This window comes from Aspergillus lucknowensis (assembly GCF_044049455.1).
Source record: "Aspergillus lucknowensis strain CBS 449.75 chromosome Unknown BJX67scaffold_30, whole genome shotgun sequence".
NCBI lineage: Eukaryota > Fungi > Ascomycota > Eurotiomycetes > Eurotiales > Aspergillaceae > Aspergillus > Aspergillus lucknowensis.
Genome location: NW_027263574.1, coordinates 250,688 through 266,326, shown reverse-complemented (window position 1 = coordinate 266,326; position 15,639 = coordinate 250,688). Strand labels below are relative to the sequence as shown.

The following is a 15,639-nucleotide window of genomic DNA, read 5'->3' as shown; positions in this document are numbered from 1 at the left end:
CGCAAAGACGAGGGTTCTCTTGCCGATTTATGTACAGTAATAAATCGTATACCGAACAGCGACGCTTAGAAGCCAAGGCGAATAAACAGAGTGAAGGAACTAAGGGAGAGCTGGTTTCAATCGATTACGGTAGAGAGACGAGTTCCGGACGGTCTTTTTTTTGCAGATTAAATCATTGCGAGTCCAGAAAGAATTCTTTCCCGTGCGGTATCACGGGTGAACGAAAAGGATCCCAGTCAAGACAGGACGCGGATGAATCGAGTGTGGCACGAGTCTAAATACCGATACGGGTCTTGCGCCAGTGCCTCCGCTTAGCGTTATACCTGGAGAAGAAAGAAGATGTCAGTCGAACGTTCAAGCTTCATTTTTGCCATCCCCCCAGGACCTGTGCGTGTGCCGCCTAGCGTTGATCGGTCGGAATGCTCATGATCTCCGCATTATTCGTAAAAAAGTCGAGTCTGTCCCGTGGACGAGCTGTCGCCGTTTACCGATTCTCTGGTGTTTATCTCGCGTTTCCTCCTCCCCGCGCACGGGTCCAACGAACGAATGTGGGTGGACTGGATTGCATTTACCTGATAGTGTTACCGGTCCTGAGACGAATCCACTGGGGAATGGGACGGTTCTGCTTCTGAGCTTTGGCAAGCTTTTGCTTGGTGCGGAAACTCTTGTGGCTCTTTATCGGGGGGTAATTTTGTTAGCGGTTGCTTTTCTTCCCATACGGCAATTCGCAGAGCGAGGAGGTTTGATTGGGAATGGGGACTTGAGTAGTTCGGAAGTCGAAGATACTATAGACGGGTGCAACTAACCGGCATCTTGATGGACTTGTCGCGACGGCGAGCTTGAGTTGATGGATTGGCGAAAATGAGGTTGTCGACCGACTGTCTCCGTTGTGATGGAATTTTCGTGCGGTCAGGGTTAAGCGCTTCGCTTCCGCAGCACGTGAATTATTTATGCCTTAGGCAGAAACATTGGTTACGACACCTCCATGCTCGACAGCAGGAGACATGTTTGTTCGAGGCCAAGATCTTAGCCTTGAAAGGAACCGCTTCTGGAGAGATATGCGGTGGCACAATTGTCATTATTTGCATTATGGAAGGTGTGTTTTATTGGTGAATGTCCCTCTACCACCATTGACCGACTGACCAACCCCAACCATCATACACAGTGAGCTGGTTGAGATGAGGAACCGTACTCTCAGTCCAGCCGATAAGTTGTATCATGTATTCTCCTTCGTAGGATTTCATGAGTGTCAACTACTGCCGGGGTTGGGCCCTACGGTGGGAAGATTGTCTCTGTTCTCGACAACCAAAAAAGGGGCCCGCCGGTATACAAAGCCAAGGACCGAGGGGTTGTATCTGCACTTGTCTGGAGGACAATTCTAACCGCTGGTCTGACGTGCTCTTCTGAGCTCCTGGTTTCCAGTGTATCGCTGGCGACCGCATAACGGCTTTCGATTTTGGCGTACCTCCTCAGCGTTGCCTTGGGCCTCACTGCTAAAGGCCATCCGATGGTATCATCCACGTGAGTACGGACCTCGTCGTATTCTCGTGTTCTGCATGAGCGTCGAACGCTGGGCCAAAGTGTTGACCAGACAATTGTTGCGCAGAAGCCCCTTGACATTTGACTAAACAGGACATTGGCCCTTGACGAACCGCAAGAGGGATTCAAGCTCATTGGGCAATTTATGCAAACCGGAACTCAAATTCCTGTCCTCGAGAAAACGCCCAGCGGCCTCAGGCGGCCGCGTCCAATTCTTGAGCCCCTCGGGATGATGGAGATTTGTCTTTGCACTTGCTGCTCAACAAGCTTGCGGCTTGGGAGACTCCTGGGTTTTGATTTCAAGCCCTGGTGGACGCCTCCGTTACGCAAATAATCAATCGGACACTCCAGCCTTCCCCGAAGAGAGGGTTATGGTGCGCTCTGCCTCCGAAGACCCAGGTAGCTCAGGCACGGGGACGAGGACAACTGAGAGGCCATTGTCTTTTTTCTTCTGTAATGATGTGCACGAAAATCATCATCATCAACATAATCATGCACCACGTTCCTGCGTTGTCACCTTGTGTCGACGCTGTGCGACCATGCAGAAGCCAAAAAGAAACTAAGCATTGACGGAAAAAGCCGAGGTGGGGATTGATGCTGGCCTGAACAAGAACAGGAAGAATCGCCACATCTTCAACGAAGAGGACCGCTTCTGACTCCTCGCTCGCGTTGAGGATTTCGAATCAGAGGAAGCGGATGAGCGCCAGTCAGTCTCGGGCGCGGCTCTTGCGACCCTCCGAGCTCCCGAGCCCCCGAGCCCCCGAAAGCTCTGACAGATGGATGAACGTTCAAGTTTGCAGGGTTGGTATCGTATTCGTTTAGTGGGTTCGAAGTTGAGTGGAGCAAAGAAGGAAATCCATGGATTGTAACCCCACCCGCGGAGGCGGGCACCTTCCAAGGTTTCAACTTTCTTCGAGTTGAGTTCATCAGAAACGACCAAGACAGAAGTTGAAGGGCGCATTTTGACGATCCAGCTTCGGAAATTTTCCAAAGCACTTGTGGCTCAGCTCCGGGATGGCGGGGTCCGAACAACATGGGCTTCAGGAACCACGCAAGCATTCATTTGCCAAGAACGGTCCCGAGAACAAGCAAGCCCAATAATAATAATCTTGTTTTCCTTCGCTTGGACACAGACCTCAAGGCCCAGGCTGCTTCAGGAATCCTAGTGGGCCAACTATAGGCCCGAAAACCCACACAGATTGCCAGGTGCGGACGTCAACCACCAAGAATGCTTGGAGGAAAACTCGGGTCATGTCATGGAACATCAAAACCCCTGATGCTGACAGACTTTTATTCCAACGAGAAGGCAGGGTCATCTGCGCATAAAAAGTGGTGCGACATTATGATAATGCTCATCAATCCTCCCCAGAAGGCAAGTTCTGCGTCATCCTCCCCTTCTCATGGTTGGCAGTGGGAATGTTTTGATAAGAACAATGCTCTGTGTTGTTGCCTTCGTGCGTTGGCAACGACGCCAAACGAAGGGCAGGTTGCAGCACATGGCGATGACACCCAGATCCCGGGCACCCAGATGAAAGCAATCAAAAGAAAAGCTTGATGACCAGAGAAACTGCGGCACCTGGTCCCTGGGGACGTGAGTTCTGAGTCGTGACTGATTCCATCAAGAAAAAAAAATCGAGTCCCGAGTCTGGAAATATTTTAATCATGACCTCGGGATTCGATCTGGGGTTCTGGAAGCAAGGTTGCGAAGTCCAAAGTTTGCTGGCTCTCTGTGGCGATCCAAAATCTCCCGACGTCGCCCCTGCACCTTCCCTCTCTTGGGACGCGGACTCGGGGAAGGGCCGTCACTGTTAAAATCGATGAATGATAAAGCGTGATTATTCACTCATAACTACTGGAAGATGCTCTGGCAATTCCTGACAGGCTCGGCTGTTCAAGCATTGTCAGAGCTGAAGATTCGGCGCTGACAAAGGGCGGTTCCTTCTGTTTCTCCCGATCGGCACCGATCCATCACTGAGCTTCTTTGCACAAAGAGATCTCGGGAAGTTGGGGTTCCGGTGACCCGCTCTTGTCTCCTGTGACAGGCTAACCTGTTGTTGGGATGCGTGAAGGCAGCAGTGGAGGACCAAGCCAGGGCACATGAATCCTCTCACTCCAGACACGGAGACACCAAATCGGGCCTGCATTAATTTCTGACAAGATTTCCTGGACTCCTCCGGAGAAGGAGGTCCAGGTGAAATAATAAGGGTTTCCAGTTTCCACTCCCTTCTCCTCTTCTCATCCCTCCCTATCGATCCAGCTCTGACACCGACTCCGCATTCTTCAAGACTTGTGTCCCTGCCGCAGGCAAGAGACATAAGTCATCCCTCGAGTCTTGTCGCCGCTTCTCTCTTCAAGGTGCTTTCCACTCTGTAGCTTCTCAGATCAGCTCCAGCGCACATTTTTACCACTCCTCATGGAGTAGGCAACTCAAACCCATTCAAAGCTTCCTCGTGATCTTGGCAGCCTTCTACGGCTTCCATCTACCACCCCGAGCAATATGTCACAACCTGAAAAGGATCCCTCTTTTGGAGGGAATACGGACGAACCCCCTCAGATTACACAAACCGGGCAGTCTCCTACCATCCCTCCTGCCGGTGAAAGGCAGCAATCGAACGATTTCCCGGTCGCCACAAGCTCATCAGCATCCTCCACGGGCAAGGAGCCATGTCCCAAGTCTTCATCCAGCAACAATGCACTTTCAATCAACGACGTAGACGCACTTCTTGCGCATTTACCGGAAGAAGAGCGGCAAATCTTGAAGAAACAGCTCGATGAACAGAAGGTGAACATCTCGTTCTTTGGACTCTGGCGCTACGCAACAAGAACGGATCTGCTCGTTCTCCTAGTTAGCATTATCTGTTCCATTGCAGCGGGCGCTGCATTGCCCCTGTTCACCGTACGTATTGTCTCTCCATACCTGAGGGGTTCGTGGCTCATCAATTCCAGATCCTGTTCGGTTCCTTGGCGTCAGTCTTCCAGGATATTATGTTATACCGCATTTCCTACGACAAGTTCTACCACGAATTGACCAAAAATGTCCTGTACTTTGTATATCTTGGTATTGGGGAGTTTGTTACAGTCTATATCAGCACAGTTGGCTTTCTCTATACCGGAGAGCACGTAACGCAGAAGATCCGCGAGCACTACCTTGAGTCTATCTTGCGACAAAACATGGGCTTCTTCGATAAATTGGGTGCCGGTGAAGTGACAACCCGTATCACGGCCGACACAAACCTTATCCAAGATGGCGTTTCAGAGAAGGTCGCCCTCACCTTGACAGCTCTCTCAACGTTCGTGACAGCATTCATTATCGCCTACGTCAAATACTGGAAACTAGCTTTGATTTGCAGCTCCACCATTGTCGCCCTTGTCGTCACGATGGGCGGTGGGTCCCAATTTATTATCAAGTACAGCAAGAAGTCCCTTGAGAGCTATGGTTCCGGTGGAACAGTTGCGGAAGAAGTCATCAGCTCCATTAGAAATGCCACGGCATTTGGTACCCAGGACAAGCTTGCCAAACAGTACGAAGTTCATCTCGCTGAGGCAGAGAAATGGGGGACAAAGAACCAGGTCATTCTGGGGTTGATGGTCGGTGCCATGTTCGGCCTTATGTTCTCAAATTACGGTCTTGGATTTTGGATGGGCTCTCGTTTCCTAGTGGATGGGGCAGTAGACGTGGGCGATGTCCTCACGGTCCTAATGTCCATCTTAATCGGTTCTTTTTCACTGGGAAATGTAAGTCCGAATGCTCAGGCCTTCACCAACGGTGTGGCGGCCGCCGCAAAGATCTTTGCAACGATTGATCGCCAGTCACCGTTAGATCCATATTCAGACGAGGGGAAGACCCTTGCCAATTTCGAAGGCAACATTGAGCTGCGCAATATTAAGCATATTTACCCTTCCCGGCCAGAAGTTACGGTCATGGAGGACGTTTCTCTCGCAATGCCCGCCGGAAAGACAACAGCACTCGTCGGTCCGTCAGGATCTGGAAAGAGTACCGTGGTTGGCCTAGTCGAGCGTTTTTACATCCCTGTTCGCGGTACCGTTCTGTTGGATGGTCACGACATTCAGGATCTTAACCTGCGTTGGCTCCGTCAACAAATTTCTTTGGTCAGCCAGGAGCCCGTTCTGTTTGGCACGTCTATCTACAAGAATATTCGACACGGTCTTATTGGCACAAAATATGAACATGAGTCCGAAGACAAGGTTCGAGAGCTGATTGAAAATGCGGCGAAAATGGCGAATGCCCACGAGTTTATCAGCGGCCTACCTGAAGGGTACGAGACGAACGTCGGGCAACGAGGCTTCCTCCTGTCAGGTGGCCAGAAGCAGCGCATTGCAATTGCTCGCGCCGTCGTTAGTGACCCAAAGATCTTACTTTTAGATGAAGCTACGTCGGCACTGGACACGAAATCTGAAGGAGTTGTTCAAGCGGCTCTGGAGAAGGCAGCCGAAGGCCGCACTACTATTGTGATTGCCCACCGTCTTTCCACGATTAAAACAGCACATAACATCGTCGTTTTGGTTGGTGGCAAGATTGCTGAACAGGGAACTCATGATGAGCTAGTCGACCGCAAGGGCGCTTATCACAAGCTTGTTGAGGCTCAGCGCATCAACGAGGAGAAGGAAGCCGCAGCAGCGGATGCCGACGACGGCATAGATACCGGAATTGCTGAAGACGATATTGCTCACGTAAAAACTGCGACCAGCGGATCGTCCTCGCTTGACGAAGAGGAAAAAGCAGCGATCGGGCGCACCGGCACACACAAGTCAGTTTCAAGCGCAATCCTTTCCAAGAAGACTTCCGAAAAAAAACAGAAGTACTCGCTCTGGTCCCTTCTCAAATTCATTGCTTCTTTTAATCAGCCAGAGCTTCTCTATATGCTCATTGGTCTCTTGTTCTCAATACTTGCTGGTGGTGGTCAACCCACGCAAGCTGTGCTCTATGCTAAAGCAATCAGCACACTCTCGCTACCTGAATCGCAGTTCGGCAAGCTTCGAGACGACGCTAACTTTTGGTCTCTGATGTTCTTCGTTGTTGGAATCGTTCAATTCTTCACTCAGTCTATCACTGGTGCTGCTTTTGCTGTTTGCTCCGAGAGACTTATCCGCCGCGCACGAAGCATGGCATTTAGATCAATGCTCCGTCAAGATATTGCTTTCTTCGATAAAGAGGAGAACAGTACCGGCGCCTTAACATCCTTCCTATCTACCGAGACGAAACATTTGTCTGGCGTCAGTGGTGTGACTCTAGGTACTATCCTCATGACTTCAACTACGCTAAGTGCATCCATTATTATTGCCCTAGTTATCGGCTGGAAATTAGCCCTGGTTTGTATTTCCGTTGTACCAGTTCTCCTGGGCTGTGGATTCTACCGCTTTTATATGCTAGCCCAATTCCAGGCCCGATCAAAGGTTGCCTATGAAGGGTCGGCAAATTTCGCTTGCGAGGCAACGTCATCCATCCGCACTGTCGCCTCTCTGACTCGAGAAACGGACGTCTGGGCTATGTATCACGATCAGCTTGATGCACAAGGCAGGAAGAGTCTAATTTCCGTCATAAAATCATCCGCGCTATATGCTTCCTCACAAGCGCTTGTGTTCTTCTGTGTTGCACTCGGGTTTTGGTATGGAGGAACACTCCTTGGTCACCACGAATATGACGTTTTCCGGTTCTTTGTCTGCTTCTCTGAAATTCTATTTGGAGCTCAATCCGCGGGCACCGTGTTTTCCTTCGCACCTGATATGGGAAAGGCGAAGAATGCGGCAGCCGAATTTCGACGATTGTTCGACAGGAAGCCAGAAATCGATAACTGGTCCGAAGAAGGCGAAGAGCTTGAGTCGGTGGAGGGTGAGATTGAATTCAACGATGTGCATTTCCGGTACCCGACTCGTCCCGAGCAACCCGTCCTCCGTGGGTTAAACCTAGCCGTGAAACCCGGACAATACGTTGCGCTCGTTGGTCCTAGTGGTTGTGGTAAGAGTACTACAATTGCGCTCCTCGAGCGCTTCTATGATGCGATTGCTGGCTCTATTCTTGTTGACGGGAAGGATATCAGCAAATTGAACATCAATTCTTACCGTCGCTTCCTGTCGCTGGTTAGCCAGGAACCAACTTTGTACCAGGGGACTATTAAGGAGAACATCCTGCTGGGGATCACTGAAGATGACGTGCCTAAAGATGCCTTAGTGAAGGCTTGCAAGGATGCCAACATCTATGATTTCATCATGTCTCTGCCGTGAGTTTTATTCTCCCAGTTCATCCCACTGTGTGAGTCCGCTAACTTGTTCTGATAGGGATGGATTTAATACTGTTGTTGGCAGTAAAGGAGGCATGTTGTCAGGGGGTCAAAAGCAGCGTGTGGCCATTGCCCGAGCTCTCCTCCGTGATCCCAAGGTCCTCCTCCTTGACGAAGCCACATCCGCCCTAGACTCCGAATCAGAAAAGGTTGTTCAGGCGGCACTGGATGCGGCCGCGCGAGGCCGAACCACAATTGCTGTTGCCCACCGATTGAGTACAATCCAAAAAGCCGACATCATCTACGTCTTCGACCAAGGCAAAATTGTCGAAAGCGGAACCCATAACGAACTACTTCACAGAAAAGGTCGGTACTATGAGCTGGTCAACCTGCAGAGCCTGGGTAAGGGCCATTGATTGTGTCTCGCGCCGAGCCTCGATTGTTCACCTTCTTGCATATATCCTATCTCGGTAATGTATTGTAACTCGATTAGCATGTTCCCCCTGGCTAGATTTTTGGGGCCAGTTGGCTCTTTGATTCTCAGATGCCATAATTTCTTGCGACTTAGCATAGCAGACACTCTTCTTTCCTATATAGATAAGACGAAAAGCAGATCAATCATTCCGCTCCGCGAATCCCAATCAAGTCACCCATTTTCGCGAGCATAAGCACAAATAAAATAATTCGCGAGTAGGTCCATCACGAAACCTCAGCTTCAGAGGCAGGAGTTCAGTCCTGTCCACCAACTCCAAATTCCTTCTGTACATCAACCTGCCGCATCCCACGCGCATCCGCAATGAGCCCTATCAACCCCTGTCCAACATCCTTAACGTCATTATACTCATGAAGCAGTCGAATATGGCGCTTCACTGTCTCAGAGGGCTCATTTCTAGGAGATAAACCTTAGCGACTGTCCTGGGTCCGTCCCTGGCGGGGAATGACGGACGAAATGCCAACTAGCTTACTTCAGCTTGGCTTTGATCTCAGCGACTCGGCTCTCTATTTGAGCAGCTTGGGATTCTAGGTCTTCTATTGATGCTCGGAGAGATTCCTGCTTGGGTTAGCTCGGATGATGGGGTGGTTTGTCTGTGAGAGGGGAAGGGGGCCTTGCTAGTTTCTTGTCTCGCTGTGATTCCGGGTTCAGGTTGGGAGGGGATGTTTCCCGCTGTTTTTCTTGGATTGGAGAGGCGGGTATTGAGTCTGAGGGCATGGTTTGAATGGGGACGGGAGATTGGAATGAGAACGTTACAGTGATCGAGTGATCTATGGGTGACGGAGGTATCATGTTCTCCCCTGTGGTCAGTTGGTAGTGAGGCATCCAGCGTCTTCCTGAGGCACCCCTCGTCCATCGCAACAGGGAGTGTAGTAACGTTATCTCATCACAATGATATATCTCGAATCCTCATGGGTCCAGGTTGTCTTTTGAATTGAATAGAGGACTTCACGTATCAACATTGGCCTGAGTGGGCCTGAACCTGACATTGGGCCATTCCTGCAGCCAATCCGAGCGCCACCGATTTCTTGTGTCCGTTTCCGACCCTCCAATCGCTCGTTCAAATCTTCGTCAGCTCATCATGTTCTCCTCCTCCCCCTCCCTCTCCCTATCTCCTTTCTCGCAAAGCACTCGGTGACGAAGGCAGGATGATGAGCGCTCTCGATATACGCGGGGTGCTCGCGTCCCTTCTCCTCATCTCCCCCGTTCTTGCTCATGGCGACCATTCACATGTCCCCGAAGGCTCCGCCACCTCCGAAGACCCGATTGTATGCCAATGCCTTCCTTGACTCCACGCGTACTGACAATGTACTACCAGGACTCGACACTATGGATCCATATGGTCCTTATGGGGCTGGCCTTTGGGATTATCTTTCCCTTAGGCATGGTGCTTGGGGTACGCCTTTCCCTTGAAATCCGCCTATTAATCTCGAAAAGCCATCTAATGTGTCTACTTGGTATCTTTTCATAGATCGTTCGCTCACGCTGGCACGTCCCCATTCAAACGATCGGAACCGCTATCGCTATCGTTGCATACTTCCTCGGCCATGCACATAAGGGCCGCCAGTTCGCTAAAAACGCGCACGCCTCGTTCGCAAACACCCTGATGTTCTTCTTGGCGGCGCAGGTGGTCCTTGGGATCTATCTGAAATTGCATCTATCCAAGGGAATTCATGGCCGGATCCGCCGGGTTATCGTTATCCTCCACGGCATTCTCGGAAAGGCAATGCCCATCATCAGCTGGGTGCAGATGCTCTTTGGAGGCATTGCTGCGTTGGGCTTCTGCCGCGACGACCATCTCGGACAGTGTTTGGCCCACTTTATCATGGGCAGCGCTTTCATCGCTTATGGTATTTTGCTTACGATACTCCTCCTTGTTGGCCAGTACTGGTTGCGCCGCACCGGTCGTAGCCAGGAGTTCTTCGATTCCCTGGTTATTGCGGCCTGGGGTTGTGTCAATACCTTCACGGAGCATCGGTGGGGTGGCCCATGGGTTCATAACGACCTGCAACATACTACCATGGGCATTGTCTGGTGGTGCGCCGGCTTGTTGGGTATCTGGCTGAGCCGAAAGAGAAATGGCCGGCCCAAGAGGAATCTTATACCTGCAATTGTCATTCTCTTGACTGGTTATGCCATGTCTGGTCACCCGCAACATTCGATGATCAGTACCATGGTCCATACTATCTTCGGATACACGTTGATGGCTGCTGGTCTTACTAGGATCATCGAGATTTCCTTTGTGCTGAGAGACCGGAGCAGCGTGAGCGTGGACGGCTCAGACCCCAACAGCTTCCAATACCTGACGCCCTTTGTAAGTTTCCCCAATCAATATACCCGCACAAAGTAATAGAAGGATAATAAAACTAACAAACAAATTTGCAGCTCTTATACGCTTCCGGATTTCTCTTCATGGGTGCCACTGAGGAACAGATGCAACTTCTCGAAGACGCCGAAATCACACACGTCTCCTACGTGCTCATTCTGTACAGCATTGCCTTCGTCCTCTTCCTCTGTACGTACTCTCTAATCCCCTTACCATTTCCCTTCTCCGTCGTTCGACTAACACGCCTCCTAGTCGTCAACATTCTTCTCCACATATATGCCGTGCACGCATGGCCGGAATCAACCAAGCCGACCCACTCTCGCACCTCCAGCATCGAAGACAACGACGCCGCTGTAGGGCCGTCCAAGCCCCGCCGCGCGCGCCCCAACGCCGCCTACATGAACGGCCACGTGCACACACCCTCTGAAAACCAGCGTATCCAAGATGCCGAGGCCTTTGAGCTCCAGGGCCTCATCTCTGATGAAGAAGATGAGGCGAAGTTGCCTAATGACGAGAGACTGGGGGCGAAGAGACTCGAGGATGAAGAGAGCGCACCGCTGTTCGCGAAGGAGCGGGACTAGATTTGGCTCAGCACTACACCCTGAGATTCTCCTATAATCCGGCCTCGTTAGGGGTTTTTGAAACCACTCTCTTCTGTTCCATACTAAATGTTTTCGGTTCCGTCTTCTGGGCTATGGGATAATGGTGTTTGGGTGGCACTCGCGAAATATCATATTACGTTACATGATTCCTCTTTCTATTTCTGATTCCAAGGGGCGATGCCAACTGGCGTTTATGGGCTTCCCTTCTTGTATATAATCAAGGCATATATCTTTCAGCGATCATTAATAAACCTACGGCTTGCGCCAATGACAAACAAAGCAGAATATTTCTGGGTATTCTATCTGAAGGCCCCAATCATAACCACAAGAGCAAGCGCTTCATCAATCCGTATCCAATTCGTAGAATTCTATCATACATGTGACGAAATCGCCCCTAGTGCAGGGTACAGCCCGAATAGCAAAGAGAAAAGTGAGTATAGTTCGATGGGTATTAATCCCGAACTGGTTGCGATCCGTTTCACCTGACCAACGCTATCCCATGCCTTTGATATTCGTGGACTTTTACTCACGAGACGCTATCAATCAAGAATCATTTTCGCCGTAACTTGACAGGCCGCGCAGATCACACGCCGGGTTGGCTGTTCACTGGGATTGCGTTTGCTGCAGGAGGAACGGCAGGCATGGCGTTTTCTACCTCTGGGGGAAAGAAAGGATGTAGCGGGTAGATGGGCGCGACAGATCTTTCGCCGTCGAAGAGTAGGAGATTTTGAAGAGGCTGCTCGCGTGCGCTGAGGACATTGATCACGTCTTGGGCTAAGCTACCGCCTAAAAACGCAGCCACCGGGCTCAGTTCACATCCGAGGTTCTGGAGAAATGTTCGCAGGAACGCGGAGTCGAGGGTCGCGATATCAAGCTTGAGTTCTTGATGCACGTCGCGGGCCAACTTTGTGAATAGTTCGAGATCTTGGTGGGAGAAGGTCGGGAGTCTGCCTTGGCTAAGCTTCTGAAATTCCCAAAGGGCTCGCAGGCAGCTCAGAAGTGGTGTTACTTGTCTTCTGCGGCGGGGTAGGCGGGTGTAATCTTCGGGGAGAGGGGAAGTGTTTGCTAAGACCAGTGGGGAGTACACCTCCCTCTTCGTGACCATTTCGATGATTTTCTCGCTCTCCCTCTTGGTTGTAATATTCAAAATCGTTCGCGTCGGGGTTTCTTGTGCTGCTGATGGGACGTTTGATTTCGATCGTTCAATAACGAAATCGTGCTGGATGAGATCCGCAAAGACAAATCCGTAAAATCCGTGCAGCCCTGCTGCGTAGAACGAACGTCCAGCAATACGGCATGCTGCATTGATGTTCCCGTACATTGAGAAACTCAGCTCTGTCGCGATTGTAACGTCGAATTGCGCAAAGAAATCCGGAGGCTTCGCCGCAATGTTGTCCGTGTCAACGTGGAGCTGAACTCGTGGGTTCATGGAGCGAATTGCAGGCGCCGCAGCTTGCGCGCGCTGGCCAAAAGTTAGTATGCCCCAAGTGCAGTAGAGCGCCAGCAGGATCAGAGCAGGAGAATACATTTTGACCGACGGAGTCCTGGGAGATGAAGAACTGTGCGCCAAGGTCCTCCTCAGTGACGACTGCATCGTCAACAATCGTCAAACTACCGATACCCGCCAATACCAGGTTCTTGGCAATCTCATTCGCCAGCGCCCTGACTGTGATCAAGAGAATATTCGCAGACCGAAGCCTACAAAAGTACGTAACGTTAGCCTTGAAGTATGAGGTCAACGAGGTTTGTCCCAACTCACTTCTCTTGCGCCTTGACACCCCAGAGGCGGATCTGGCGATCGTAGAGAGCAATCTCGTCTGTTTAATCCCAATGTCAGATCCTACGCTCAAAATCGTTTATCATATCAGCTTGAGAGCCTCATTCGTTACCTGCACTGATCGAATCTTGGGGCTCCATTATGAATGAGAGTCGTACGCAGCGTCGAACTTTATATTAATCCAAATTAACTTCGGGGCCGATCAGCGCGAGAGTGATAGAATTAAGTGCTGGGCGTGGGGGAAGCGGATCCGGGCAAGCTTCAATTGTCAATGCAGAGCAGGAAGAGACGGTGTTGTGAAAGGAGTTAGGTGTAAGGAGGGGAAACACAAGGACAGGAGGGGTTGAGAGAACGACGAAACATCACGCGGTGTGTCAGCAGCATGCATTCAGTCAGCGAGGCTCCCGAAACTGTGAAACGTACAGCTCGAAAGAAGAGAAGCCAGACTGGGAGCTCCACGACAATCGATAGTCCATCACGTGCACTGATACAGCCAGGGCGGTTTATCGCCTCGATTCCTGGCGTCATCTCACCTCCGCCGTCACTTCCATCAACCCCTCCATCCTACCCACCGCCATTTGTCGTCCCTTCTGCTTTTTGCTACTGATCTAGGCTCCTTTCATCCCATCTCCTGCGTTCGGGTTGCTTGCTTTCTCCGCTCTTTCCCTCCACAAAACTCTTGCCCCGGTATACCCTTCACTTTCCCCTCTCTTATCACCCACTCCGCAGGCCAAACTAACTGGGTCCCCTTCCTATAGGATGGTATGTTGCAGACGAGACATTTTCCGTCATCCGTTTTACAGCCGAAGCGCTTTCTATAAGTCCGCGGGAGGATTCCAGCCGAATTCTTGCATTTGTTGACTTGCTCTCTTATATCTAGTCGGGGAATTACGACTATCCTCCCGCCTCCCGCCGTACCGCCCGAGGAAGCAGATCCAGTGATCGACCTCGCCGGTCAAACGGAAATCGTCTGCAGCATTTACGGGACTTGTTAAATTCAGAGCGCAACCGGGACACCTCTGCCCGGGCTCTAGAGACACTCAACCAGGAGCTGGAGGAGTTCCGTTCCGAGCGCGCGAGAGACCGATATAGCTTCGACCAAACCAGAGCATCTGTGGATCAACAGATCCGAGAGCTACAAAGAGAAAGGACTCCCAGGGGCGATCGTTCTCATGATGTGCGTTCGGACTCCGTCCACGTAGGGTTGCGGAGACCGCAGGATCCAGATGCCAATATCATGAACCAGGATCCAAGTCCATCCGATCTACCACGATCGATGAATAGAGGTTCAAGATCTCGTGCCATGAGAGACAGTGATCGACACGGGCGCAGCAGGAGAAATAGAGGTACCATTCTTGACCAGCCTGTTCCACGGATAGACTCCCCGTCGGCGATGCCACTGGAGCCGGATAACGACCAGCAAATGAACAGGTGGAGAGTCAAGCGCAGAAAGCTTGAGTCAGATGATAACAGGGAAGGGCTCCAATCTCTCAAGTACGGCCAATACGGTCAAGTCGTACCCGGAACCCTAAAAATGGAGTTGGCAAGCTGTGATGGAGGCACATACGAGCCTGAGGGTGAAAGCTCCTGGCCAGAAAATCTTCTTCGCAACGACTCGTCTGTTTATTGTACAAAATCCGATCGCTGTAATTTGATTCTGAAGCATCGCGGGGAGACCCCGTTCTGTCTGAAGAAGCTCGTTATCAAAGCCCCAAAATCTGGATACGACGCCCCGTATGTTCATTCCTGGAGCTATGAAGAAGCCAAACGTCGTTGCTAATAGACTCGCTTCTGATTAGGATACAAGCCGGAATGGTCTTTGTCTCAATGTCGTCCGACGAGCTTCTCGCCCGTACAGCGCAGTACCAAATCCAATACGCAGGCACCCAGAGCCACCATAATCACCGACGCGGCGGGATGCAGCCGTCTCAGGAGTACATGAACTCATATCGGGCTCCTTTACAGACACTTGAGCGAGCGGCTTTGACCGACTTTGATCCCCTTTCGGATTCAGATACGGATGCCAGCGAAGTTGGACGCGCCTCTCCAAACCACAATGCACACCCTCCCGGGGAGTTTCGTGTTACCACCGAGTACGACGAACGTTCGGAGGGCGCCGAACACAGGATGTCTGGAGAGGCCTTCCCACTGCCCCAAACGTCGGAAATGACGAGGTTAGAGAGGGCGGCAGCGCTATATCCACTGGACGATGATTTTCTCTGTTCAGAGACTGAGGATACTAGTGATGACGATGACACGTCCGAATCCAACTCATTCAACTCGCGTCGGCGGGACTTGCAACGCCAGGTACGGGCTATGCGGCGCCAGTATGCCATGGAGCAAGACGAATTACCCAGGCGTCGTCATGTTCCAAATACCATACAGCCTATCCCACCAAGTGCGCCATCGGTGCCACGTTCAGGTCCAACCTCTCGCCCTTCAAATCTTGAGTTGATGAAGCCACTTGCTCAATTCTTCATCAAGCGACCTAAGAGTAGCGTCAGCCTTCGATTTGATCCTCCTCCGTAAGTCTCCGCGCGCTGTTTGATATTTCTAATCTCCTCCGTCTTTCTAACTCCTCTTTCCATTTAAGATCGGGTCGATACATTCTGATCAAGTTATGGAGCCCTTATAACGCAGGCAATATCGACATTCAAAGTGTC

At 51.1% G+C, this 15,639-nt stretch overlaps 6 protein-coding genes across 6 annotated transcripts; 3 read left to right on the top strand and 3 right to left on the bottom strand.

The window, feature by feature from the left end:
* Positions 1-274: 274 nt before the first annotated feature.
* BJX67DRAFT_373074 (60S ribosomal protein eL39) lies at positions 275-812 on the bottom strand (the record flags this gene model as incomplete). The annotated part of the gene is made up of 3 exons (XM_071031336.1): positions 275-323; positions 573-673; positions 807-812. 3 exons carry the CDS (start codon positions 810-812, stop codon positions 275-277), a joined length of 156 nt encoding a protein of 51 aa, XP_070884674.1.
* A 3,133-nt stretch (positions 813-3,945) lies between these two features.
* Positions 3,946-8,478, top strand: mdr1 (ABC multidrug transporter Mdr1). The gene is made up of 3 exons (XM_071025097.1): positions 3,946-4,435; positions 4,486-7,778; positions 7,837-8,478. Exons 1-3 carry the CDS (start codon positions 4,037-4,039, stop codon positions 8,192-8,194), a joined length of 4,050 nt encoding a protein of 1,349 aa, XP_070884673.1. The 5' UTR covers positions 3,946-4,036; the 3' UTR covers positions 8,195-8,478.
* Positions 8,145-9,215, bottom strand: BJX67DRAFT_172478 (SWI5/SAE3 family protein). Its single transcript, XM_071025104.1, has 3 exons — positions 8,885-9,215; positions 8,744-8,829; positions 8,145-8,667 (listed from the first exon to the last, which is right to left on the bottom strand). Exons 1-3 carry the CDS (start codon positions 9,125-9,127, stop codon positions 8,508-8,510), a joined length of 489 nt encoding a protein of 162 aa, XP_070884672.1. The 5' UTR covers positions 9,128-9,215; the 3' UTR covers positions 8,145-8,507.
* A 120-nt stretch (positions 9,216-9,335) lies between these two features.
* Positions 9,336-11,473, top strand: BJX67DRAFT_357847 (Ytp1 family protein). Its single transcript, XM_071029534.1, has 5 exons — positions 9,336-9,539; positions 9,590-9,667; positions 9,743-10,585; positions 10,657-10,786; positions 10,850-11,473. The coding sequence occupies exons 1-5, from the start codon at positions 9,420-9,422 to the stop codon at positions 11,176-11,178; spliced, it is 1,500 nt and encodes a 499-aa protein (XP_070884671.1). The 5' UTR covers positions 9,336-9,419; the 3' UTR covers positions 11,179-11,473.
* BJX67DRAFT_357844 (E1 ubiquitin-activating protein AOS1) lies at positions 11,474-13,526 on the bottom strand. The gene is made up of 4 exons (XM_071029533.1): positions 13,089-13,526; positions 12,959-13,016; positions 12,726-12,897; positions 11,474-12,661 (listed from the first exon to the last, which is right to left on the bottom strand). The coding sequence occupies exons 1-4, from the start codon at positions 13,114-13,116 to the stop codon at positions 11,783-11,785; spliced, it is 1,137 nt and encodes a 378-aa protein (XP_070884670.1). The 5' UTR covers positions 13,117-13,526; the 3' UTR covers positions 11,474-11,782.
* BJX67DRAFT_171603 (uncharacterized protein) lies at positions 13,472-15,628 on the top strand. The gene is made up of 4 exons (XM_071025102.1): positions 13,472-13,663; positions 13,735-13,738; positions 13,857-14,710; positions 14,776-15,628. Exons 2-4 carry the CDS (start codon positions 13,736-13,738, stop codon positions 15,503-15,505), a joined length of 1,587 nt encoding a protein of 528 aa, XP_070884669.1. The 5' UTR covers positions 13,472-13,663; position 13,735; the 3' UTR covers positions 15,506-15,628.
* Positions 15,629-15,639: the final 11 nt, after the last annotated feature.

Coding starts and splice junctions, on each gene's coding strand:
- mdr1 (XM_071025097.1), top strand. CDS start 4,037: ATGTCACAACCTGAAAAGGATCCCTCTTTTGGAGGGAATACGGACGAA. Junction 4,436..4,485: donor CTGCATTGCCCCTGTTCACC/GTACGTATTGTC, acceptor CATCAATTCCAG/ATCCTGTTCGGTTCCTTGGC. Junction 7,779..7,836: donor GATTTCATCATGTCTCTGCC/GTGAGTTTTATT, acceptor TTGTTCTGATAG/GGATGGATTTAATACTGTTG.
- BJX67DRAFT_172478 (XM_071025104.1), bottom strand. CDS start 9,127: ATGGACGAGGGGTGCCTCAGGAAGACGCTGGATGCCTCACTACCAACT. Junction 8,830..8,884: donor CGAGACAAGAAACTAGCAAG/GCCCCCTTCCCC, acceptor TAACCCAAGCAG/GAATCTCTCCGAGCATCAAT. Junction 8,668..8,743: donor GAGATCAAAGCCAAGCTGAA/GTAAGCTAGTTG, acceptor TTTATCTCCTAG/AAATGAGCCCTCTGAGACAG.
- BJX67DRAFT_357847 (XM_071029534.1), top strand. CDS start 9,420: ATGATGAGCGCTCTCGATATACGCGGGGTGCTCGCGTCCCTTCTCCTC. Junction 10,586..10,656: donor TCCAATACCTGACGCCCTTT/GTAAGTTTCCCC, acceptor ACAAATTTGCAG/CTCTTATACGCTTCCGGATT. Junction 10,787..10,849: donor TGCCTTCGTCCTCTTCCTCT/GTACGTACTCTC, acceptor CACGCCTCCTAG/TCGTCAACATTCTTCTCCAC.
- BJX67DRAFT_357844 (XM_071029533.1), bottom strand. CDS start 13,116: ATGGAGCCCCAAGATTCGATCAGTGCAG. Junction 13,017..13,088: donor CCAAGATTCGATCAGTGCAG/GTAACGAATGAG, acceptor GGGATTAAACAG/ACGAGATTGCTCTCTACGAT. Junction 12,898..12,958: donor GGTGTCAAGGCGCAAGAGAA/GTGAGTTGGGAC, acceptor GTACTTTTGTAG/GCTTCGGTCTGCGAATATTC.
- BJX67DRAFT_171603 (XM_071025102.1), top strand. Junction 14,711..14,775: donor AAATCTGGATACGACGCCCC/GTATGTTCATTC, acceptor GCTTCTGATTAG/GATACAAGCCGGAATGGTCT.